Source organism: Rhinopithecus roxellana, chromosome 4 (genome assembly GCF_007565055.1).
Source record: "Rhinopithecus roxellana isolate Shanxi Qingling chromosome 4, ASM756505v1, whole genome shotgun sequence".
In the NCBI taxonomy this organism is placed as follows: Eukaryota; Metazoa; Chordata; class Mammalia; order Primates; family Cercopithecidae; genus Rhinopithecus; species Rhinopithecus roxellana.
Window position 1 is genome coordinate 81,708,207 of NC_044552.1, and position 27,045 is coordinate 81,735,251.

General features: G+C 33.4%; 1 protein-coding gene across 2 annotated transcripts in view; it reads right to left on the bottom strand.

Annotated features, from left to right (window-relative positions):
- LMBRD1 (LMBR1 domain containing 1) overlaps positions 1-27,045 on the bottom strand; it is a 130,819-nt gene that overhangs the window by 14,314 nt on the left and 89,460 nt on the right. For both annotated transcript variants that reach the window (XM_030928612.1, XM_030928613.1), the window contains exons 10-14: positions 12,180-12,244; positions 11,732-11,834; positions 11,055-11,159; positions 9,319-9,468; positions 7,846-7,924 (exon numbers count right to left, since the gene is read on the bottom strand). In XM_030928612.1, the coding sequence (XP_030784472.1) occupies positions 7,846-7,924; positions 9,319-9,468; positions 11,055-11,159; positions 11,732-11,834; positions 12,180-12,244 (502 nt within the window). The remainder of the gene's footprint in view (positions 1-7,845; positions 7,925-9,318; positions 9,469-11,054; positions 11,160-11,731; positions 11,835-12,179; positions 12,245-27,045) is intronic.

Below are 27,045 nucleotides of genomic sequence, written 5' to 3' on the forward strand. Positions count from 1 at the left end.
ATTCATTGTCTTTTTTTTTTTTTTTTAAAAAGAAAAACAACTAGTTCTTGTCCTCTGCCAATATTTTGAGCTGATCTTATTCCTTTCCTTCAGTTGGTTGGGTCTTAATCTGTGTTGATAATTCTAACACAGATCTTTGCAAGTCTGTTTACACTCATTTTCTTGGTGATCTCTCATCCAGTCTCACAACTTTACTTCCCATCTATTCCTGAGTAATCCAGTATACATTTTCTCTCCAGAACTCCAGATACAACTTAATTGCCACTCAAGATCTCCACTTGATGTTTAATGAATGACTAAAACAAAAATGCTCAAAACTAAACTCTACGTTCTCCCTCAATACATAAATGTAAACAATAGATAGTTGGAATAAAGAATACAATTACTTTGCAAAAAGACTCAAGAGGAATTAGCCAACAAGGCATCTCCTGAATGCTGTTCAGTAAGATTCCATATGAAATATCAGATTTACAAACAACTTTTGGTAATAAATTCATGCTTTTAGTTCATGTGGCATTCAGTATGTGGGATTTTTAAAGGTTATTTTAAAATATGTGGTAAAAAATCCCAAATCAATCCATTTTTTTTAGTTATGTAATACAATTAAAGGATTAATGCTTGAGGTAATGGACACCACGTTTGCCTTGGTGTGATTATTATTTATTGCATGCCTGTATCAAAATATCTTGTGTACCCTATAAATATATATACCTAGTATATATCTACAAAAATTTAAGAAAAAAATCCCAAACCAAAACCACATTAAGGGATTCTCCTCAGTTAAAAATTTCTTCACTTAATTCTCTACGTCAGTCCATACAATCCTACTAAAACTGCATTTCTTATTTAAGATTTGCTAGTCGCTAAATGTCTCTTCAAAGCATCAACACTATTGATCTCTAAATATGATACTTTATTGGATATTATAATGTCATAGTATTCTTTTTATCTCTCCTCTTCCAAACTCTTATATCTCCTCTAATAACCTAGGTTTAGCCTTTTGACCTTTGTTTTTTCTTCATATTGTCTATGACTTCCATTCCTTTATGGCTTCAAACAACCATTTCCATTATATTTAAAAAGCAGCAATGGCCTCTCTCTCTTTTTTTTTAAACAATTTAAAGGACAGATGATGCAACAATGTTTCATTTTCTTGCACTCAAACAAAACACAAAAATGTTAAATCTTAAAAAAAAGAAAAACAAAACTGGAATCCAGACACTTGCATTAAAAGTCCTAAGTCTTATACCGTCTAACTTTTATCTCTTGGTGCCCCAGTCTCTCCATCTGCAAAAATGATTAAACTAGCTAGATGATCTTTCTAAAGTTTTTTTTTTTAATATTCTGGTTTGTATTTTTAAAACTGTTTACAACTTATGTGGTTCTTTATGGCCTTTATTCCCGTATCTAGTCAGACTCTCATACAAAAAATGAGGGGATTCTTTAACTTACATAACATCTTAGACAAATGGTTTCAGAAGGATAGGTACTTGAGATTCTGTGAAAATAAGTCAGTGTGCTAACTTGTTATCTATAGAAAGAAAGCTTGGGCCGGGCAGGTGTGTCACGCCTATAATCCTAGCACTTCGGGAGGCTGAGGCAGGTGGGTCACGAGGTCAGGAGATCGAGACGATCCTGGCTAACAGGGTAAAACCCTGTTTCTACTAAAAATACAAAAAAGTAGCCAGGCATGGTGGCAGGCGCCTGTAGTCCCAGCTACTCAGGAGGCTGAGGCAGGAGAATGGCATGAACCTGAGAGGCAAAGGTTACAGTGAGCCAAGATCACGCCACTGCACTCCAGCCTGGGCGACAGTGTGAGACTCCGTCTCAAAAAAAAAAAAAAAAAAAAAAAAAAAGAATAAAAAGAAAGCTTGGTAAGCAAGTTTTATTTATAGAGACTGTGCTTTGAATCATCGCTTGATGATGGCCTTGTTTACTCCAGAACTTAAAGTTCAATTACTTTTTAATGTAAGATATCAATACACATTTTACTTATTCTTACATTATTATTTACAATAATTTTATTTTCCACCTTTGTACTTCCTATATATATATATATATATATATATAATTAAAAGCCTGTTTTAGCTTTCAATTTTGTGTGCTCATTTGTTTATAATTCATGTAATTTGGTTTAACACATAGTTTCCATTTTAGCATTTGCTAAGTTGTCTTAATCATCTGCCCTAGTAACATGGTATCCTCAAGCTAAATCCTAACCCTATTGGTCATGTGATTATTTTTTAAGGCACTCTCTCTTGTGCTCCCCTCCCCCACATATATATAGTAAGCAAATATACTTAATCAGAATAAAACCACAAAAATCAACTTTGATTTACAGAGATCATTCCATTTCCAGTCACTTTAATGTCCAAATAAGACAACACACATTTACAATAAGAAAGATAAAATAATTAAGCAGGGTAGCAGAAATAAAAATTTAGGTTAATGAATTTTTATAAATGTTATTTGGAAACATATTATCTTGCTTCACCCCTAACTGTAGTCTCCAAATATTCAATGATGTTGCCACCATTCATTGTTATCATAACATACCAAATATATTTATGTCCTTATGCCTGGTTAATGCAGGTTTTTTTATCTGTTTGAAATATCCACATGTTATTTTCTGATCATTCATTCAGATTTAACTTACTCTTTTTGGGTCCACAGAAAGGTTACACTGACCCCCAGGGCAGAATAAATCATCATCTCCTTTTGCTTTACCACAGCATTTTGATTATAATTTCACTACAGCTTGCCATTTATTTTTTCTCTTATTATAATTATTTATTTTCCTATCCAAGTCCATTAGGCTACATGCTTTTTGAAGGTAAGTACTGTACATGTGTCTTCTCTGGTACTTTCTCTTTCCCAAAATCAAACCCAGTACTGACAATGTCTTCTATTTTTGTCCATTAAGGTATATTGGTCTTTCATCTTCCTATTTTGACTCAAATATTTATAGTTTCCAAATGTACATGGTCTTTTAAATAATTATTTGTTTTACATATTGCATTCACATTTACACATAAATTGTCTACGTGTAAAGGTCCCCTTAGAGTAACAGCATGTAAAATTTAAAACTTGATTCCTAATTTGCTCAGTTGACTCACTTTGAACATAAATCCTGCGTTACCTGTCAGGATGAATTAAGTAATACTGTCATTTTAAGAGAACTTCATAAAAATAGTAAGATAGGCATTCTTTATAGGATTATTACTAAATTATTCTATTCTTTAATGGATTATTTTAAACACAAAGTACTTAAATTATTTTTAGATAAATGACTCTCATTTGAAACCTAATCATTTTAAACACAACTAGGATTCCAGCAATATTTTCTATGTTGAATAAATGTCAGATTGTCTCATATATAAACAAAATATTAATTTTAAAAGTCTAAAATACATTTAATATTAATAAGACAGCAACATACGTATTTTTTAGAAATTACTGCTTTAATATCTCTCCAGGGAGATAAACTTTTCTCAGAAAGAACTTTCATTATAACACTGAAAATTTAAATTTTTGTTTTAAATCTAAAAATCATTCTCTAAAATTCTGTTACTTGCAACGGACACATTGCAAAGGTGATATCAAATGCCTTATGAGTTATTTATTATAATATCATTTACTCTAGTCAAATGTTGTCACTAAATATGTTGTAAAGAATAGCGTATATGGCTATACAAGTCCCTCACCATCCCTCACCCTAAGGGTAGGGATGCCACCCCATCCCTACCCTTATGTGTCTAAATCCAATGTCTTAATCTACTTATCTGTCTCTATCATTATTAAAGTATTCACTTAAAAAACTACCCTGCCACCCCAAATTTAGTTATATTTCTACCATCCTCTTCTAAGTTACGTACTGGCAAATTTAACATTTAGAGATGTGCTACAGAACAAAACAAAGTTGGGAAAGATAAACCCATAAAACTAAAGGGTATGCTTTTGTACTGCAAAATAACATTTCAAAGAATGAGTCAACTAAAATGTTTAAGAAAAAATATTCAGTAGTTCAAAGGGAATCATTTTTAACTACCGTAAATTAGATTAGACTGAAAAATAATGTGATTCATAAAAAAGTTACAGTCAAGCGTATTATTTGATTAAATCTTATTGATCTATAATATAAAAAATTCACTCAGTCCAGTAGTATCGGGGCATTTTAAAGGCCCCGTTATCAGTTCAACATAATTTTGAAACTACAATTTGTTTTTGTTTTACGGCTATTATTTCAATACTACTGTAACAATTTGAACAACAGAATCTATTTTAGATCTTCAAGGCCATTGACTCCTTGGTTAAAAACAAATTACAAACCAATTAAACACTAATTTTTCAATCTGTTTTCATCCAGCTAAATATGGCAACCCAAGGCACTTCAACTATCAACCCTACTTGTGATGTACGTATACATTTCAAAGTAAAAAATCTTGAACTAACATCATTAAGTAGAACTGGAAAATTCTGTTGTATTTATTTATACTAACAACATTTTACTATTATTTCTTCAGGCAAAATAAAGTTATTCCCATCAGATGTTTATCCATCTCTTTATTTTAATCCTTTCCTTCAGTTTTAGTCTCTTCCCTTATTTCCCTACAAATCCTGGACTCTGTGGTCACTGTTTATTTTCTAACTTCAACTTGTCCTTTGCTTTCCATCCTTAAATCCCCAATTCTACTTCAGTTCTTCAATCCATCCCTTCCCCCAAACAACCTAAGAACTAATGGAGAAAAATTATACACATTGTGTAGACTTGTTCAATAAAAATATAAAATTGATAATTTCACCTCTGTCCGTTGACATATTTACCTATCATTAACTTATCTTCAGTTAGATCCTCTCCTAATCCCCTTCACAGGCTATCAAAAGCTTTTGCTATTTTCATTAACTGTCTACCCCACAGCCTGCTCAATTCTCAGTATATGACCTGAGCTCATCCTTTGTAGCCAGTTGAGACAATTATACAGATATGCCACTTCTTGTCTACCCTCAGATAGTAACAAGTTACCATCTGAGGCCAGATCCTTGCTTCCTTCTTTGCAATGTACAGAAAGAAATATCCCTCATTCTATCTAAAGCATTCTGTCCTGGATATTCTTAATACCATATCCCCCAGAATTGGATGATATTGGTCCATCATTCATCCTTTCTGACATTTTTCTTCAATCTTCCCTGCTCCACTAGTTCCATCCCATTATCCCCGAAGTCTCTCCTAACTAAAATAAAAAAAAAAAAGTTCTTGACCCTGCACATCTTCTTCAAGTAATTTTTATCTCTAACATTAAACTTTTTTCTTTTTTTCAGCCTTCATCTCTGTACCTTCCTTATCAGCTTGCCCTTAAATAATGATTATCCTGTGTTCCAGTGTCCATTCTCTTTTCACTCTTTACCCTCTCAGTTTCTCACATATACAGGAACTCATATGTACCCCTGAGGGATTGGTTCCAGGACTCTGTTGGAAACCAAAATCTACGAATGCTCAAGTCCCTTACATAAAATGATGTACTTATACACATCATCCCACATCTTTTAAATTATCTCTAGATTACTTATAACACTAATACAATGTAAATACTTATGTGAATAGTTGTTATATTTGTATTGCTTTTTGTGTTTTTTTTTTTAAATTGTTGCTTTGTTATCTTTTATTCTATTTTTTCCCAAATTATTTCTGACCCAAAGTTGGTTGAATCTATGGATCTGGAACCCATGAATATGGAGGTCTAACTGTGTACCCAACTGCTTATGAGACCTCCACCTGAACAATTTTGAGACATCTCAAGTCAACTAATCATTTTTTTTACAATTTTTCTAATCACAGTACCTTTTTTTTTTTTTTTTTTTTCTGAGACAGAGTATTGCCCTGTCGCCTGCCTGGGTCGGAGTGTAGTGGCACAATCTCGGCTCACTGCAACTTCCGCCTCCCAGGTTCAAGCGATTCTCCTGCCTCGGCCTCCCAAGTAGCTGGGATTACTGGGATGTACCACCACACTCAGCTAGTCTTTGTATTTTTAGTAGAGACAGAGTTTTGCCATGTTGGCCAGGCTGATCTCAAACTCCTGACCTCAGGTGATCTGCCTGCCTTGGCCTCCCAATGTATTTTTTACCTCAGCTGGTAACACCAAAATTAATCAAAGTACTCAGTAACTAGAGTATCATTCTAGAATCTTTTGTTTCTCTCACCATTGCTCTACAACCAATCAGAAATTCTTTCAATTTACTCCTTAAATTTCTTTATTTCACACCCTCATGACTACTGTTCAGATCAGGCTTTCAATTCTCTTGGATTATTTTAGATAGTTCTCCCTCCCCTAAGTGATTTCCATAGTCTGGTCTCAATTCCTCAAATCCATTATCTCTATAACCGCTATAATTAACTTACTGAAAAGAAATCAGATCATAACTTCTACTTTCTTGCTTGAACACTTCATTATCTCTTTCGTCACTTTCTAAAACCTTTTATGATTTGACTCATGACTCTGCCTTCCTCCCTCCAATCCCCAAACAAAACCAATGTTCTTGAACACACGCCTGTGCAATTTAAGGTACTTGTTTGTACACTTTATTCTTCTGGCTAGAACAGCCTTCCCTTGATGTGCATACCAGATACCTTAAAACGTAGCTCTGATATCTCTTTTCTGAAACATTTCTTTTTTGACTACTACTCCACAGTGATCCCCACAAGGCAGAGTTAATTGTGTCTTCCTCTGGCCTATCCCTGTACCCTGTACTTGTTCCTAATACTCTATTACATTACACAGTTGACCCCGCTATAAAAAACTCAGAATTGGCCAGGCGCGGTGGCTCACGCCTATAATCCCAGCACTTTGGGAGGCCGAGGCGGGCGGATCACAAGGTCAGGAGATCGAGACCATCCTGGCTAACACGGTGAAACCCCGTCTCTACTAAAAATACAAAAAGTTAGCCGGGCAGGGTGGCAGGCGCCTGTAGTCCCAGCTACTCGGGAGGCTGAGGCAGGAGAATGGCGTGAATCTGGGAGGTGGAGCTTGCAGTGAGCTGAGATCGCGCCACTGTACTCCAGCCTGGGTGACAGAGCGAGACTCCGTCTCAAAAACAAAAAAAAAACCCTCAGAATTTGTGTTTTTCATAATGGTACTCATGAATGATTCATGCAGAAACACACAGTATTTGACACATTACCACAAAATAAAAGCATTGAAGGCAAGCATAGAAAACACTTTTACAAATTCTGAAAGAATAAATCAGGAATCCTTAATCAGAAATGAATACTATAACATTCAAAGAAAATATCACCTAAACAACTCACATAGTAAAAAAAAAAAAAAGATACTCTAAAACTACACAGGGGTTAAGAGTACAGAATTTTTGTCAGAGTACACATATAATAATTAACACAGTGCCTTGAAAACAACTGTATGTCTTTAAAGTTAACTGCTATTATAACTAATACCATTATTATTAAATTAAATAACCAGACATGGATGAATTAAAAATTGTTCTAGGTCATAAGTACTTTTGGTCTTGGTACTAAAATTGTAGATTCCACCAAACTCTTTTATGTTTTTAAGGAAAAAAAAAAATCACTTAAGAGGGATTTCTTATTATACTAGTAAATGTGATAAATAATAACTACATTTTGTTACTTCCTAAGTAATTTTAATGGTTCTTTCTCTAATGCAAATCCTTTCATTAACAAGAAATTCTATTGAAGAGATTTGCCAACCTCTACTTGCTGAAAGTTTCCTTCTTACCACATAGCAAAACAAATGCATCAAATGATTAACACAGCAAAATGCCAGGAAATTCTTTTCCTACAAAGTTGTAAGTTCTAAAACAAATTGCTTTTACCTTCAGGAGCATCTGCATCACATCTCTTTGGCACAGAAAGGGTTGAATTGCCTTTATGGTTATCAGAAGTTATATTAGTCTGAAAGATAAAAATATAGTTAAAATGTAAAAACCACATTAATAAATACATTTGGATTTAAAAAGTAATCACTATGAACTATATACTCCATATACTAACTACATCTATCTAACATTTCAAAATGTAAATTTTATGTAACATTGCTCTTTGAAGAAAATTATGGTAAATTAAACATTAAGGCTTTTTGCAATAATAATCCTTTAGGTCCTGTGTTGAACAACAGGGTTTCTTCCCAGAACAAATTTCATTTTTAGTACAAAGTAGAGCATCTGAAAAGAATGCTATTTTCAGACTGTGGAACATGCAAAGAATATCTTTTGTCCAAGCAAAAGCATAGTCTTCCTTCATTCCTTCACAGGAGGATGTTTAATAAGCATGACCTAGTGAGGTAGGTGAAGGGGATGATTGGGCAAGAAGAGAATAAAAAGGTATAAGAAGTGAGAAATATGGTTCAGGTGATTTTCCAGCATGGTGTTTCCCCAACTCAGGTCATTCATGTACCTCCATCATGATCTGTGCTTTATCTGTTTCACCTACATTATAACTAAACATTTTTCAATGAAATAGCCTTTTAACACTCACCAATATTATGGAGGGTACTGACTGAGGGTTGATATGTTTGTTAGATTTTTCTTTCTAATTGCATGTTAAAGTAAAGAAAGAATGAAGTGCAGGATAAAAAAGAAATGATCTGGGCACACTGATTTAATAATGCAAGACTCCACTAAAGCAATGCTTGATCAGGCCCTGAAACATAAATATGGTTTGAACAGTTAAGAAGTAGAGCAAAAGGTATTTAAAAAAAAGGAAACAAACTAAACAAAGTTTGAATCAGATTTGGTCAGAATATTTTGAATCGTCAGAAAATCCAAACTTACTGTTCTATTAAAACTAAAAGTCACAGTGGCTTTTGAGAGCTCAACAGCATCAATAAATCAGCATATGAGGAAATCCATCATGTTAAAAGAATGTATAGTTATCTACATATAAAACATTTATAAAGCCTCTTCTAGGGGATTCATAGTGCCAATGAACGGACATGCTGTGCTCACCAAAATGTTCTTTGGGAGCCATATTATTAAAATTAGTTAAAATGTTATTTTAGAGGAAGTATTATGAGTTTTAATGAAGTACTAACATAAAGCTCAGTAGCTTAGCATCACAGGGCCCATTTAAGGAACTATTGTAATGAAATTCTGTGTGTTGTTTCAAAAAAACAACAGTATGAAACAAATATAAACATGCTAAAAATAGAAATAAAAAACCAGTTTTAGCAATATTAAATTTAATCTGATGAGCTAATATCTTATGCTAACCATCACAATTAAAATTTGATTTTAAATATCACTATCTTTAAAATATCAAAATAATCAAGTTTTAAATATTTCACTTACCTCTATTAAGTAATTTTGGCTTCCATACATAACATATTGGGGAGCAAGACTATAAATCATATAGCTAGTGTGAAGGACAATAAGCAGAAGTATCATGCAGAGAAAAAGGAGTGCTTGGGGCCTGGTTCTACCTCTTCTGATTTTATATAACTGGAAAGAAAAGAGTGACAAAATTTCAGCAAAATATTTCATTTGTAAAGCATTAAATACTGTTCTTGTGTTAGGAGAAATGATTTACACAGTTCAATCAACCATTATTTTTCTTCCAAAGTAAATACTAAAAATTCTTAATCATCCCAAATAATTTTAAGATAATTCACATGGTCTACTTCCAAAGAAATCTTCTAAACTTATTGTGTAACAGCATCTGTTAGAAATTCATGGAGCTAATTGTGAACTACCTCTAGTTCTATCTAAAGATTAGAAGTATGAATTTAAACTATAAGTATCAGTAATATACTATGGTTTTATATAACTTTTTATATAATACTGTATAAGAATAGACAATGTCATGTGTTTATAAACGTCCATTTCTATGAAATACTCGTGACATCCTTATACTTTGCTATAAAAATTAGTTTATGAAAAATTCTGATAATCTTATTAAAGAGCTTTTCACATTTATCTATACTAAAGGGAAATGAAAACACATGGTAACTGAAATATAAGGAACCAGGTAACTTGCTTCATTTCAATACCATAGCATGCTTTTATTTTAGCGACTTATACTGTCCCACCTCCCTGTTTTATTACTAGATTGTAGTACAGACTCCAATTCCAGATGGGATGACAATAAGACCATTTATAAATTTACATTTCCCAGGTTCTTTCACAGCCAGTAGTGGCCATGGGATAAAATATTAAACATGAAAAGCAAAGCAGAAGTCTGTTAGGGATTTCTGTAAAAGTCTTGTTTTATTGATACAATTGTATACCTCTTTCTCCTAACTACCTTTTTCTTCACAGAATATGAACAGGATAAAAGGAACTGCAGCAGCCATACTACAATCATGACAGAGATACTTGAAGAATTACAGAGATATTGGATCCGACTTTTTGAGCTACTGAAGCAATACTAGCTTCTTTTTTCCATAGCAAGAAATCTTCAATTAGTTCAAGCCACTATTTAACTGAGATCTCTTTTACTGTCAGTAGTGGGTAAAAGCAGTGGAAGTAGTGTCACTACCCACAGTAGTGGAAGTAGTGTCTACCTGATACAGCTTTATTTTAAAATTGTTAATTTACGCAAAATAAGCATTTGAAGAAAATAACCAATGATATGGTAATCTTTACTAATAGGGAGGGCTATCTTTTGAGCTTCAGTGTACCTATTATATTCGAATGTGTTTCTACTAAGAAATAATATAACTTTTGGACCAGGGTTTCTCAACCATGGAACTACCAACATTTTAGGCTAGATAAGTCTGCCCTATGCACTACAGGATTTTTAATAGAATCTCTGGCCCCTACCCAATACATGCCACTAGCACTCCCCAATTTTAACAACTAAAAATATCTCTAGATATTGCCAAATGTTTCCGGGGGGGCAAAATCACCCCTGTTTAAGAACCACTGCTCTAGATAAAAAGTACTCTTATGTCAACATGAAGTGAAAAGGCTAGTATTTCTCTCACTTGTGGTATAAAGATACAGCTACTATATTCTAAATCTAAGATAATTTGCAATAATGGAGATTACACACAAAATGAGAAAAAAATACTGTAATATATACTTACTCTAATCCAAAAGAACCATATGCCAATATTTCGAATTCCTGCCATTGAAGTAAAAATAAAGTACATAATAATAATTGTTATAAGAATATAATCAAGAGGGAAAACCTGAAAAAAAAGATGAAATTAAATTTAACATATAAACTATAAGCACTCTAACAGTCATATAAAGTAAACTAAAAACATTATTCCCATTTGGCAAATATTTACAATATCAACCTTGATTTAAATTAGGCTACTGTGTTTAAAAAAAAATCCTCAAAAAACAAACAAGTACCCAACTATTACCAAAATTTTTAATACTATTATACTAAGAAAAATCCTAAAGCAAATTAAACTAAAATTGCATTTATTGATGAGATAAAAGACTTGATTAAATATTAATACCAAAAATAATTTGGAACGGGTCACCTCATGTTATGTAATATATCCCAAGTCAAATTATGTATAACATAAAAGTCCAGGAATATATCAATATAATAATATTTAAAGCAACATGTCAATGTATAAACTACAGGCAAACAAAAAGTAAAACTAGAAAATAACATAAGCATATGTCAAACTATTAATAGGTTTTCAGCATAATAATTTTATATGGAACAGGATGTCAGAATGTTTGCTAGACTCTAGCATTTTATACTCTAGCAGCTACAGTATAAAATGACTGATATTTTACTTACTGTTTGTAGTAAAGGCAAAAGCATATTCAGTGGATTACTCAGGTTAGCTCCAAAAATTATGAAACCAGAATCTATTCCAGCTGAATGAAGAGCTTTATCTAAACTAAAAAAATTATAAAGAATGAAATTTATGTTATACTACCAAATTTTCAGCAAATTTAGAAAAAATATCATAATTTAAGCATGCAAATACATCTGAGTCAAAGAAAACAATGGATTACAAATTAAATCTCACTTAAATATCTCACAGCTATTGTTCAATTGATGGAGAATAAAGAAACATTCTATTATTGGACGTTTTAGCCATTCTTTGAGTTAATGCTATAGAACACTTCAAGTAAGAAAACTACGTAAGATGAATAGCCTACACTAATGGCATTCAGCAACAAAATATATATTATCACAGAATTTGCGTAAGTGTTTTAGAAAATGTGTCTACTGTACTTACTTTGACAAGAAGAGAGAAATTACAAACAGCAATGCAACTAAGATGAAAAATACTCCCCAGATGATCTAAAAGCAAAAATATATTCATTAAAATATAGTTCTAAAAGTTGATATTAAAAGCACAAAACCATTATATTCAATATGAGTTGCTAGAATATGACAAAGATCTAACAAAAACAATCTAAGATACATTTTAATTTAGTATATAATTCCAGGCATTTATACCTGAATTTTCATTATGAGACTATTTGATTGAGAACATGTACATAAAAGAGACAAAGCATTTGAAAAGTCTTCACTAATAAGTAAACAAATGAAACTCTTTGTTAGACCAAATACAAAGTTTTTATTCCATTATACTGAAATGAGACTTTAATGTTGACTGAAAAGTACATTATGACTAACAGACACACACACACACCCCAAAACCATGAAATGCAGGCTATATAACCCTGTTAGTTAAAATAGAAAATTTAGAACATTTTCCCACAGAAGTAATAATATATATAAATGATATATATAGTGGTTAAATTGTATTACAATCCATAAAAGCCTATACAAGTGATACTATTCCTGAAACAGAGTACTAACAACACTGAAAAAATTGTCATGTAAAACAATGTTTCTGTGGAAAAATGTCCTAAGCACTTTAAGTAGCAGAACACATTTCTCCCAATTGTATGAAATTTATATTAAAGCTGGTAGAACAAGAGGAAGAAAAATATTATAACTGAGTTTCTAATGAAAAGTTTCAAGGTATAAAAGGGGTGAAATCTATGTTAAGAAAAACCTAAGCTCTTTTTCCCCCAAAATCTTCCCCAAGTTCCAGGGACAACTGGGCTAAAGAGTTGTCAAGACCAGACCCAAAAAGAAGAGTCCCAGTAAGCACAGTTAAGTGTGTGGGGCTCCTCCTTTAACTGGAATTGATATAAAGAGATCAATGAATGTTATGAAATCATGAATGGCAGGGAGATTTTTTCATCTTATTTCACATGACTGTTGAAGTAAATTTTAGAATCCTGAGAGAATAAAAGAAGTAACGGATGAACCTACCTAGCCTGAAAAGATGATTTTTGGAAGTAATTTTAGACTTGCACTCTGGGGAATTCTTCAGTTATGGCAGGGTGCCTTTGGGGTTCACTGGGAAGGAGAGAGTTGACAACGAGAGGGGACCAAGAAGGCTATAGTCATCTCTTGAAAACAGAGTGATATTGCATGTACTATTTTTCATGCTGGGATTCCGCAAGAGAATTCATTATTTAAAAAGGGTTTCATTGCAAAAGATTTTGAAGTGACTCCTTTATAGTAACAAATGTTCATTAGTAGAGGGTATAAAGGAGTTAATCTTTTTTTTTCTACTAGATTCAGGCATCTATATTTGGCACTGTGGTCAACCGAAAGGCAAGACAGACTTATACTTAGGATTCGCAAGTGAAAAACATTCCTTCCTAATAGCTGTTAACAAAAAATAGTTTGTAGCATGAGGCAATATAACTACTAAGTGCCAATTAGTAGTAGGAGAACATGATATGGAAACAGGATTTGAAATTAAGATTCCCTTCCTTTGATGTCCATTTTGGCAAAAACAAACAAAAAACAACAACAACAACAACAAAAAACAACCCTCTTAGCTATCTTCCCAATCTGTAGAGATGACTGACCCAGAATTAGACTGCTTAATCAGTGACTTAATGGAATACAGAAATGTAAAAAATATAAATACTTTATAAAGACCAAGAAAACTATACATATTTAAATACCAGAACTTAAATTAGTAGTTACAGAATCATATCAGTGATGACCACATTGGGGTGACCTAAATGCTACATATTATGCTCTAGCTACAATGCCAATTTTGAAATAAAAATTAAACTATAGAGGTAACGTCAATAAAAACGGAATAAGAACTTCTGAACATTTTCTCCTCTGTAAAAGCAGATTACAAGAAAAATCAACGGGGAAAGAAGAGTCTTTTTAACAAATAGTACTGGGACAAGTAGATACCCACATGCAAAAGAACTTGTATCCTTACCTCACACCATATAAAAATTCAAACCAGACCAAAGACCCAAATGTAAGAGCTAATAAACTATAAAAACCGTTAACAGAAAACAAGTGTAACTCTTTGTGACCTTTGGATTAGGCTATGATTTTCTAGATCAGATACCTAAAGCACAAGCAACAGAAAAAAAAATTGGACTTTGTCTAAATTAAAAATTCTTTTGCTTCAAAAGCTACTATCAGCAAAGTGAAAAACCAACCCACGGAATAGGAGAAAATATTTGTTTTGTGAATATAAAGAACTCTTACACCTTAATAAGAAGAAAACAATCCAATTGAAAAATGGGCAAAGGATCTGAATATGCATTTCTTTAAAGGAAATATACAACTGGCCAATAAGCACCTGAAGAGATGCTCAATATCATTCACTAGAGAAATATAAATCAAACCCACAATCTGAACCAGAGAAATGTGAGCCAAACTACTTCATGCTCACTAGGATGTCTATAAACAAAAAAAATATTAACAAGTGTTTATAAGGCTATGGAGAAATTGGAACTCTCATAGAGTATGTAATACTCTATGGGAATGTAAAATGGTGTAGATGCTTTAAAAAACAGCCTTGACAATTCCTCAAGAAGTTAAATATAGTTATTGTATCACCCAGCAATTCCAGTCTTTGGTATATACCAAACAGAACTGAAGACATCTATCCACACAAAAATTTGTGTACAAATGTTCGCAGCAGCATTTTTCATAATACTAAAAAATGAAAACCCAAATGTCCATGAGTTGACAAACTGATAAACAAAATGTGGTATATCCATACAATGGAATATCAGTCAGCCATAAAAAAGAATGAAATAATGCTATATGCACATGAATGAATCATTAAAAACATTTACGCTAAATGAAGACAGAAAATACTACATATTGAATGATTCCATTTATATGAAATGTCTAGAAAAGACAAATCCATAGAGATAGAAAGATCAGTCATTGCCACGGACTGGGAGAATGGGGCAGACTGCTCATGGGTACAGGTTTTTTTGTTAAGGGAACAAAATTTTCTGACATTAGATGGTGATAGCTGCACAATCTTGTGAATATACTAAAAATCACTGCAATATACACTTTAAAAGGGTGAATTTCATGGTAAATTATGTCTCAAATGAAAAAAAAAGTTACACACATCTGTAATCACTTATCCATAATTCTGAAATCTAAAATGTTTCTAGAAATCAAATTTTTTTTCCTAACTCATTTATTGATTAAATCTCGCTTAAACTAACATGGGTCTTAAAAAAAAAAAAAAAAAGTAACTAACTGTGAATATTTATTAATATATATTCACTGCAAAACTATTAATGTGCTCAAAAGAGGGTAAGAAGGCTGCTGCTCTGGGTTCTTTCAGAGGGTATTATTTAATATGTAATATATACATTTATTCTGAAAAATGAAAAATTCTAAATTTTATACTACGTTTGATCCAAGGATTTTGGCAAAAGGATTTCTGAACTTATATTATTATTATGAACTGATTATTTGTGTCTCCACACACTCCAAAATTTGTATGTTGGAGTACTAACCCTGATGTGATGGTTTTGGAGGTAGGGTTTTTGGGAGGTAATTCAGTTGGACGAGTTTATGAAGATGAGGCCCTGATGATGAAATTAGTGTCCTCATAAGAAGAGAAGAGACCAGAACTAGTTCTCTTTCTGCCACGAAAGGACATAGCAAGAATATGGCCATCAAATCTGCTAGCAACTTAATCTTGAATTTTCCAGTCTCCAGAGCAATAAATGTCTGTTCTTTAAGCCAGGGGTCCCCAGGCCCCGGGGCCTTGGACAAGTACCAGTCCATGGCCTGGCCACACAGCAGGAGATGAGTGGCAAGTGAGCAAGCATCACCACCTGAGCTCCACCTCCTGTCAGATCAGTGGCAGCATGAGATTCTAATAGGAGCATAAGCCCTTTCGTGAACTGTGCATACGAGGGATCTAGGTTGCGCACTCCATATGAGAATCTAATGATGAATGTAATGCATTTGAATCATGCCAAAACCATCCCTCCAGTCGGCAGAAAAATTCTCTTCTGAAACCAGTCCCTGGTGCCAAAAAGGTTGGGCTGACAGTTTAAGCCCCTCAGTCTATGAGTTCTATTTTAGTTTTTAATATAGCAGCACAAACTAAGACAAATACATTGAACATGGTCTATTAAATACATGTGTAAATAACAGCAGAGAGAGAGAAAAAAACAGTCTGGTTGAATCTTAATAATCTGGGTAAGAAAATATATACAAAGCATACATATGGAATGGGTAAGGCTAGCTTGAATAAAACAAAGAGGATGCAAGGGAGATGGAAAATGTAGGAAGTTGTGATACAGGCCTCAATAAAGGAAAGGTCCACTATCAAATGAGGCTAGAAGAGAAGGACATCTTTAAAAACACAATTACAACTTAAAATTAAAAACAAAGCCTGGCTAAAAAATTAAAGGGTTATAAGTCTCACTTGTATTCACTAGTCTCCAGTTTCACTCCTCAGTGGTAATTATCATTAATAGGTTCCTACGAATCATTCCAGAAATGGTGCATTCTCACTCTCACACAATATTAACCAAAAGAGTACCTACCACAATATTTGCAATCTTAACATTAGTTTCAGTTAAAATACAACACATGATGAACATTGTAAAGGACTGTTCAAGATACGATTTATTTGTAAAGAAAGATATAGTGCTCCTATTCATTTCAATGGCTCTACAGTACTTTCTAAAATGGAGATAACAATTAAGCCAGTCTCCTGATGAACAATGATTGTTTTCACAATGTGATTATTAGAAGCAACAGTATTACAAATTGATTTTTTAAAAAAATTAGTAGACTTTATTTTTAAGGACATTGTTAGGTTTACAGAAAAATCAAGGTGATAGTGCTGAAGTTCTTACTTATCCCTCTCCCTTACAGTTTTCTTATTATTAACGTCTTTCACTTGTGTGGTACATTTGTTAAAATTGATGAAACAATATTGATGTATTATTATTAAAGTCCATAGTTCACATTAAGGTTTACATTTTATATTCTATGGGCTTTGACAAATGGATACTGTCATGTATCTACCATCAGGGCATCAAACATAATAGTTTAACTGGCCTAAAATACCCTGTGCTTCACTTATTTATCCTACCTCACCTCAAATCCCTCACAGCCACTCATCTTTTCATTACCTCTACAGTTTTGCCTCTTCCAGAATATCATATAGTTGGAATCAGAGTATGTAGCCTCTGTAGACTGGCTTCTTTTGCTTCTTTCACTTAGCAATGTGTATTTTAGATTTCCTCTATTTCTCTTTGTGAGTTGATAGTTTTTCTTTCTATCACTACGTAACATTACAGTATATAGATGTACCACAGTTTGTCCCTTCACTTACTGAAGGACACCTTGGTTGCTTCTGAGTTTTAGACATTACACGTAAAGTTGCTATTAATATAAACATCCATGTACATGGTATCCTGTGGACATAAGTTTTCAATCCAATCAGGTAAATGGCTATGACTCTAACTGCTAGATCCTAATAAACAGGTAGGTTTAGCTTTGTAAGAAACTGCCAAACTATCTTCCAAAATGGCAGTATCATTCTGCATTCCCATCAGTAATGAATAAGTAGTTCCTGTTGCTTTGTATCTTAGCTAGCATTTGGTAATGTCAGATTTTCCTTTTTGGATATTAATCACTCTAATAAGCATGAAGTGGCATCTCATGGTTTCAACTGCAATTCCCTAATGATACATGATGTTGAGTACCTTTTCATATGCTTATTTGCCATCTGTGTCTTTTCTTCTGTGGGGTATTTGCTCAGAACTTTTGCCCGTTTTTTAATTGCATTGCTGGTTTTCTTATTGGTGAGTTTTAAGAATTCTTTATATATTTTAGACACAAGTCCTTTATCAAGATATGGACTGTGCAAATATTTTCTTCTAGTCTGTGACTTGTCTTATTCTTTTAACAGTATCTTTTACAGAGCAGAAGTTTTTGATATGAGTAAATTCCAATTTATACATTATTTTTTCATGGATAGTGCTTTTGGTGTTGTATTTAAAAACTCATTGCCAAATCTAAGGTCACATAGATTTCCTTCTATGTTATTTTCTAGAAATTTTACGATTTTGTTTTTACAATGAGGTCTAAAATATATTTTAATTTTTGTGAAAGATGATTTAATTTTGTGAAAGTAATAATTGGATATCTATATGCAAAAAAGATCCACTGTTTTTGCATACAGACATCCAATTATTATTGCTCCATTTGTTGAAAAGACTATTCTTTATCCAATGAACTGCCTTTGCTCCTTTGTCAAAAACCAGTTGGTTATCTTTGTATCTGTTTATTTCTGGGCTCTCTATTCTGTTCCTTTTTTTTTTTCTTGAGACTGAGTCGCACTCTGTTGCCCAGGCTGGGGTATCCTGGCGCGATCTCAGCTCACTGCAAGCTCCACGTCCTGGGTTCACGCCGTTCTCCTGCCTCAGCCTCCCAAGTTAGCTGGGACTACAGGTGCGTGCCACCAAGCCCAGCTAATTTTTTTTGTATTTTTAGTAGAGAAGGGGTTTCACCGTGTTAGCCAGGATGGTCTCGATCTCCTGACCTCGTGATCCACCCACCTCAGCCTCCCAAAGTGCTGGGATTACAGGCATGAGCCACCTCACCTGGCCAATTACGTTCCATTGATCTAGTGGTGTCTAGTCTTCCACCAATACCATGTTGTCTTGATTACTGTAGCTTTATAGGAAGGCTGAAATTTGGGTAGTGTCAGACCTCCAACTTTGTTCTTCAGTATTACACTGACTATTCTGGGTCATTTTTCCTTTCCACAAAAGTTTTAGAACCAGTTTCTCAATAACCACAAAATAAACTTGCTGAGATTTTGACTGTAATTGCACTCAATCTATAGATCAAGTTAGGAAGAAATAACATTTTAAAAACAAAATGTTCTGTTTTAAAGACATGAATAAACAGGACAGAAACCAAATTTTTTCCTAGGTATTAAACAGATATAAATAATGCAGTTTAAAAAAAATATAATAAAAGGTGATATGCGGTACTCTACGAAGAATATCAAGACATTGCTTTGGTCAGAGTAAAAATATTGTCAGTGTTACTTTACACATGATGCTATCTAAACCAATGATGAATCAACTCTCCAGAAAATTATTTCTGTATTACTTAAAAAGAAGACTAAAGTGTCCCTATCTAATGGCATACCATTCCTCAAAATTTATTCACTATCCCTTTTACATAAATTTAAAACCTTGTATTCTTTTCATTTAAACCAGTGGTTCTCAACTGGGCCTGTTTTACTCCCCAAAGGAAATTTAGTAATGCCTTAAGACATCTGATTATGATATTGGGGGAGGAGGGTGTTGCTACTGGCATTAAGTGGGCAGAGGCAACAGATGATACGCTAAACATCCTATAATGCACAGGAGAGCCTTCCCTCTATGTCCCCACCCAACAAATTATTGGGCCCCAAACATTAATTGTGCCAAGACTTGAGACTGAGAGACTCTGTACAGTGTTAAACTCTGCTTAGTGTTAGAAAGCAGCATCAACTACTAATATAATTAATTATACCAAATATACACTTTTAATCATTTTCTCAAAATCAGTTGTGTTTTCAGATGCTTATTAACCCAATTCAATCCTAAAATTCAATGCTGCATGACAAAATGAAACAAAAATTCAATGCTGCATGACAATCCTAAAATTCAATGCTGCATGACAAAAATGAAACAAAAATTCAAGGCAGTGTGTAAGGAAACAATATAGGGTCAATTTTTGAAAGCCACACCTCTTATCAGGTTTCACAGGTGAATTGCCTATATCCAGAAAATAATATTTGTACTTCTAGAAATGTAATAAAAGAGTAGAGAGTAAATCAAAGTTACAAATGTAAAATAAACAGTGACTACTATCACATTTTATTATTAATGTTGCCTTAAATTTATGAAATACATGTATTGCTTTCTTTTGTTGCTGAGAGCAATGGCTGATGTGAAGAATGTTTAGAGAAAAAAAATAATGCTTTTTTCAGATAGATTGAAGGGCCTGAGGAAAGAAAACCTTTTAATTTTCTTTATCTTTACTAGTAATGAGGACAGGAAGCATAAGTACGTGGCTGCTGTAAAGCTGCTTAGAATCTTATAACTCAAGGTGTAGTCATGGACCTTCAGTATCACTTGGGACCTTGCTAGAAATACAGAATTTTGGGATCTATCTCATGCTAACTAAACATAATCTGTATTTTAACAAGATTCTCAGGTAATTTTTTACAAACACTAAAGTTTGAGAAACCCTGCCTTAGAAAAGTCATCTAGAGTATTAGATGACTATTATGAAAAGATGCCTCAAACTCATGTTAAGAGTTTGAACAGAGAATTTAGGAAAGGATAATTGGATTTAAGTTTTAACCAAGCTAAATTTTCTTCTCTCCAGTCCATCTGACTTTCTTACGCCTAGTTCTCCAATGGCTGAGAAGCAGTGCATCTCTGGCCCTTAACTCAAATTAAGTAGCAAACTGACTAGTCTTCAAGACTTTCCTCATAGGTAAAAGGGTAAAGACACATGGTTTTCATTATCAAATTTTGATAAGACATTGTGACAAGAGTTATAATAATTCTGTAAATAGAATTCTATTTTTTATAAGTGCCCTAGTTCATAAAGTTAAAAAAAGTTAGAAGATCAATGTTATTCAGCCTTGCCTATAAAATATTATTTTCCAAGTTGCAAAGATTCTCATGATGATTTGTCAGTACAGTATCACTCAGCTCTTGATTATAATTTTCCCTATTGTCTATTAGGAGCAATTTCTTTAGTTCAATATTTCTCTGATGAAAGGTTTTTTCATTATTAAAATTTTTGTGGGTATATAGGTGTATATATTTATGGGGTACATGAATTGTTTTGATACAGGCATGCAATGTGAAGTAAGTACATCATGGGGAGACAGACGTTCGTAAAATCTGACAATGAAGAAAGGAGATGGGCAAGGATATAGCCAATTTTTTTAGAGGAGGAGAGAGGGGATCCAGTGAAACTTAAGAGTTTAAACACTTTAATATAATTTCAGACATATGGAAAAACAATACAAAGAATTCCACTATACCCTTCGCTCATATTCTCCAAATTTTAACGTTACCCGTACTTTATCATTCTCTTTTTAACAAGTCTTAATTACTATATAATATCAATTTCTCTTGAACAAGGTATTTCATAACCTTGACATTTTGTAAAGTCCAGGGAAGTTAATTTGCAGAATGTCTCTCAATTTGGATTGCCTATTTTCTCATGTTTATATTTAGATTATGCTTTTTTGGCAGAAATGACAGAGAAGTGTTGAGTCCTTCTCATATCATATCAAGTGGCACAGTCACATCTATTTGCCCCATTACTGATGAGCTTAACTTAAATCATGTAGTAAGGTGGTTTCAGTCAGGTTTCTCTGTTGTACAATTACTATTTCCCCCTCTGTAATTAACGTTTTGTGGTGAGATACTTTGAGAATATGCAAAATCTTGTTGTCACCAAACTTTTAACTTCAAGTTGAGTATCCACAGATGCCTCTTCCCAGAAACAATATGTTTTTTCCTGTGGTATTTGTCAAATGCTGATTTTCTAATTGCTTCTATATTTATTTGTTGGAATTCTACTGTAGGGAAGAGCTTTCCCTTCCCCATCATTTACTAATGTATTTACTTTACTTATGTCAATATAGACTTATAAATTCTTATTTTATTCAATTAGTTATCATCTGTTATTATCATTGACACCTAAATGGTCCCAGATTTAGGCAATAGGAGCCCCTACAAACTGGTTCCTTTATTATCCCCCCACTATTCTCTAAACACTTCTTACGTTCTGGCATCAGATGTTCCAAGCTTATTATGTGCTTTCCCAGCAACAGTCCTAAAATCAGACATTTCTCCAAGCAGCCCTAGTTCCTTTTAATGAAGTTAGGTAGTGGTCTATCTATTAATAAAAACATATGCAGAGGCAGAAATCATTACTTTATTAGTACTAAATTAAGACTCTATTTTCAATCCATGGTTGGTTGAATCTGCAAATGCAGAATCTGCAGATATAGAGGGACTGTTGTAATTCATCTGTTTTTCTTCTCCCTACCTCACTGCTTTCTACCTTTATCTTTATTTTCTTTGTAATTCCTTTTGTTTTTCTGATAGGTTTTTTGGGATTGGAATTTCTTGCTTGGACATTTGTTTTTTTTTTTTTTTTCTCCTACTTTTACTGGTAAGTGTGTTTCAGGCTATGAATTTCTCTGTTGTTGTGCAATTCATCCTTTGCATCAGCTCCTAAACTGACCGTTCTTAAAGATAACTAGGCTCATTTTCATCACTATCCACCTTAAAGTGATAATCTTTGTCAGCCTTTACTTCACAACTGAAAAGACAGCTCTGGGCCTCAGGGAGCTCATGTCCATGTCCATCAAATCTTCCATCAGGTGGCTGCGTGCACTTTGGTGGGAGAGAAGGCAGACAGAGATAAAAAAAACCACTGCTCAAGAGAACAGTCGCAGAGGACGGAATCACACCAGGGACTGATCTCTGTTTTAAAGGTATCCCACAGATTCTAATATGTTTCAATTATCATTAACTTTTAGAAATTCTATATTTCTCCTTGCTTTTTGATCAAAAGTTGCTGAATATAAGGTTAATTTTCAAGTGAAAAGTATGTTAGTTTATTGATTTTGTTACAATTTCTAGTTTTAATGCACTGCAATCAGAGAAAAGTTGTTTGCAATGTATCTCTTCTTTGAAACTTCCTGATACTTTCTTCAAGATCTAATTAATATATGATCAACTTTTGTGTTCCCTGTGCATTTGGAGAAAAGGTTATTTTCTATTATCTAGATGTAAAGTTGTAAGTTGTACCTTACTATTAGGTCTTCTATATTTTTACTCTATTTCATCCACTTGAAATGTCTTACCCTGAGTATGTTGTTAATCTCCTATTATTACTATATTTCAATCTTTATCTTCTGAAATCTCCCAGAGTTTTTGCTTTCAAGGTGGCTGCTGTGTTAATTGGTACACAGATATCCAGTTATTACATCTTCATTCTAAATTGTGGCTTTTCATATTAAAAAGTGTGTGAGTTTTCTACTGCTGCCAATGACACACCACCACAAACGTAGTGGCCTGAAACAGCATCCACTTATTATCTCAGTTTCTGTGGGTCAGCTGTCTATGCACAGTGCAGCTCAAAGGAGTCTCTGCTTGAGGTCTCACAGGCCCAAAACCAAGGTGTCGGTAGGGCTATGTTCCCTTCTGGAGACTCTGGGAAAGAAATACTTTCATGCTCATTCAGATTGTTGGCTGACATTCAGTTCCTTAAGGTTGTAGAGTTGGAGTTTTCATTTCTTTGTTGGCTATCATTTGGGAACATCTCTCCGTTTCTTAAGGCTGCTTGCATTCCTCGTCACACTTCCCCCTCCATCTTAAAATTAGTCATGGCAAGTCAAGTCATTCTCACACTTTGAATATCTTTGATGTACCCTTTATCACTTCTCTCTGACTCTAGTCCAGAAAGTTCTCTGCTTTTAAGGGTTCATGTTATTAGACTGAGCCCACCTGAATAATCCAGGATAATCTTTGTATTTTAAGATTTATAACCTTAATTACATCTGTACGGTTCCTTTGCCACTTAACGTCACAGGTTTCCTGGATGAGGCCATCATTAGGTGAAGAAGAAAGCACTGGACCTACCACAAAACGTGTCCTTCTTTGTTACAATTGGTGTATTTTGGCTTGAATTCTATTTTGTCTAATAGGATCACTATTTCCTTATTGTTCCATTTGTCTAGTAAGTCTTTGAACACCTGTTTATTTTTAGTCTTTCTGAACTACTGTTTTAGGTATGTCTCTTTTAAACAGCATACATTGGATCTACTTTGTGAAGAAAATTAAAATTTTTCTTCTAATGGTGAGTTAGGTCTATTCACATCTGTTGATATTATGGACATATTTAGTCTCAATAATATCTTACTGTTAGATAATTTTGTGTATGTTATATTTCCTGTATTCTTTAATCTAGGTACCAAGAATAGGCAAACATGGAGAGCAGAAGAGAAATCACTAGGGAATGGAGAATTACCATTTAACAAATGTATTGTTTCCATTTGAAAAAGATCAGAAAATGAATAGTGATGATGGCTGCACAACATTGTGAATGTACTTACAGCTATTGAATATACACCTAAAAATATTCCAAATCATAGATTGAGACATATATATTTTGCCTCAATAAAAAAAATCTAAAAAATACATGCAATGTAATTACAAACATAAATTTATAATTTTCTGTATAAGCCTAAGAAGTATATATGGTAAAATCTCAAGTTACATTTAAAACCTAATGATCTATAAGTTACCCAGGCCAATTAGCTGTATAAGCTCAAAGTATATTCTTCTGTCAGGGAAGAGTTTATTTAAGTATTTAATGAACATCAGATTGTATGTTTAGAAATGCATTCAATATTATATATAATTGCTGTTTTAAAGAGCTATTAACTTATTCTAATTAGGTGCTTATTTTTACAATTGTCTTCAGCACAAAACTAATCTCCCTTCATTTTCATGGTAGGATTTAAGAACTTGAAAAATCCTACATACAGAACTATAACAGCAGCAGCTGCAATTTTCTGAGCTGTTTACGTCAAAAGGAACTGCACTGCATACATTATTTCATTTAATTCCCACAACAAAATAAGGCAGGTATATAATTCCATTTTAAGAATGAGAAAAGTGAGGTTCAAAAAGCTTAAGTAAGAAGAAGTTACATAGTTGGTGAGGAGTAGAGCAAGGACTCAAACCCAGGATTAGGTGACCATAAAGCCTATGCTTCTGAAATAAGTTATGTATATGCTAGGGAAATGCATGGCAATCACAAGATCAACAGGCATCTTCATGGGAATGAAAAAAAAAATCCTCCACTAATTTTAAAAATTGTAAATTTTTTTACATTTGCAAAAATTTTAATTTAATTCATTTCATAAAAAGACAAACATGAATTATAGTAGAGAATAAAAGGTAACACTGGCACAAAATTTTGAGATAGAACATAAGTTCTAAGAAATTTAATGTCAGGAACTTCCCAAAGACCTTAAATTACCTTCAGCATATACAGAGAGAGCTGTATAGAAGGGCAAGTGGACCTAGATCTACTTTCTTCCTCTAGTTTGACTTGAATGTTAATGCTTAAGAAACACTAAATGAGCTGGGCGCGGTGGCTTATGCCTGCAAACCCAGCACTTTCAGAGGCTGAGGCGGGTGGATCACCTGAGGTTAGGAGTTCGAGACCAGCCCGACCAACATGGAGAAACCCCATCTCTACTAAAAATACAAAATTAGCCAGGCATGGTGGCACATGTCTGTAATCCCAGCTACTTGGGAGGCTGAGGCAGGAGAATCGCTTGAACCTGGGAGGTGAAGCTTGTGGTGAGCAGAGACTGCGCCATTGGACTCTAGCCTGGGCAACAAGAGCGAAATTCCATTTCAAAAAAAGAAAAGAAACACTAAACAAAAATTTGGCTTTCTATTTCTGAATTATTACACCAATTGTACACAAACACAGAGGTAATGAATAACAACTTTCATATCTCATTTAAGGAAAAAAGCAGTGTTTATCTCATCATAATACAAGTTAAACCCTCAATTACATAACGACTAGTTTGTACCCCTAGAGATTCCTTCAGGCATGCCTATTACCCTATTCCTAACTTAGGACCAGACACGGAAAATAGGTAAAAATTTAGATCAATATTCAGAAATGACACATTTACTAACATAAAGAATAACTGTACTGGAGGTTTCCACCAATGAAATTAGGAAAGTAAGAAATAAAAGCAATTACAAATCCTATAAGGAAGAAGTAAAACTGTCTTTTAGCAGCTGATATGATCATGTACAAAAGAAACCCTCCTAAGGAATCTACAATGAAGGCACTAGAACTAATAATTTAACCAGGTTGCAGGATATAAGGATAAGATACAAAGACAAATTTCTACATACTAACAACAAATATTAAAAACTGAAATTAAACAACATAATTTACAAGAGTATAAAAAATACTTGGAGGTAAATTTATAAAGATATTTGTAAGACCTCTACATTGAACACTACAAAACATTCCTGAGAGAAATTTAAGATGTAAATAAATAGATATCATGTTCATGGATAGAATATATCAGTTCTCCCCCAAATTTACCTATAAGAGTGAAAGTAATCCCAACAGATGGCCTAGTGGATGTTTTGTGGAATTATAAATTGATTCTTAAATTGATATGAAAATGCAAAGGATTTGGTAAAGCCAAAACAATTTTTAAAAAGGGAAATAAAACTGAAGAATTTATATTACCTAACTTTATGGCAGATTATAAAGTTCTAGTAATCAAGTATTAGCATAAAGACATATAGGTCAATGGAGTAGAATAGCGATTCCAGAAACAGACCCACACTTATACTACAATCAATTTATTTGACAAAACTTCCAAGGAAAGTCAATGAGCAAAGGATAGTCTTGACAAAAAATTATTCTGGAACAATTGGATATCCACATAGAAAATAAAATGAACCTTAACTCTTAAGTCATACCATAGCACAAAAGTAACTTAAAAGGGGCCACGATCCCAAGCATAAGATGTAAATCTACAAAATTTCTAGAAGAAAATGTTTGTTACCTTAAGACAGACAAACATTTCTGAGGACATAAAAATATGAACCAAAAATAGGCATATAAATTGGAATTCATCAAAATGTAAGAAACACCTGAATTACAGTGTTAAGAAACCAAAAACG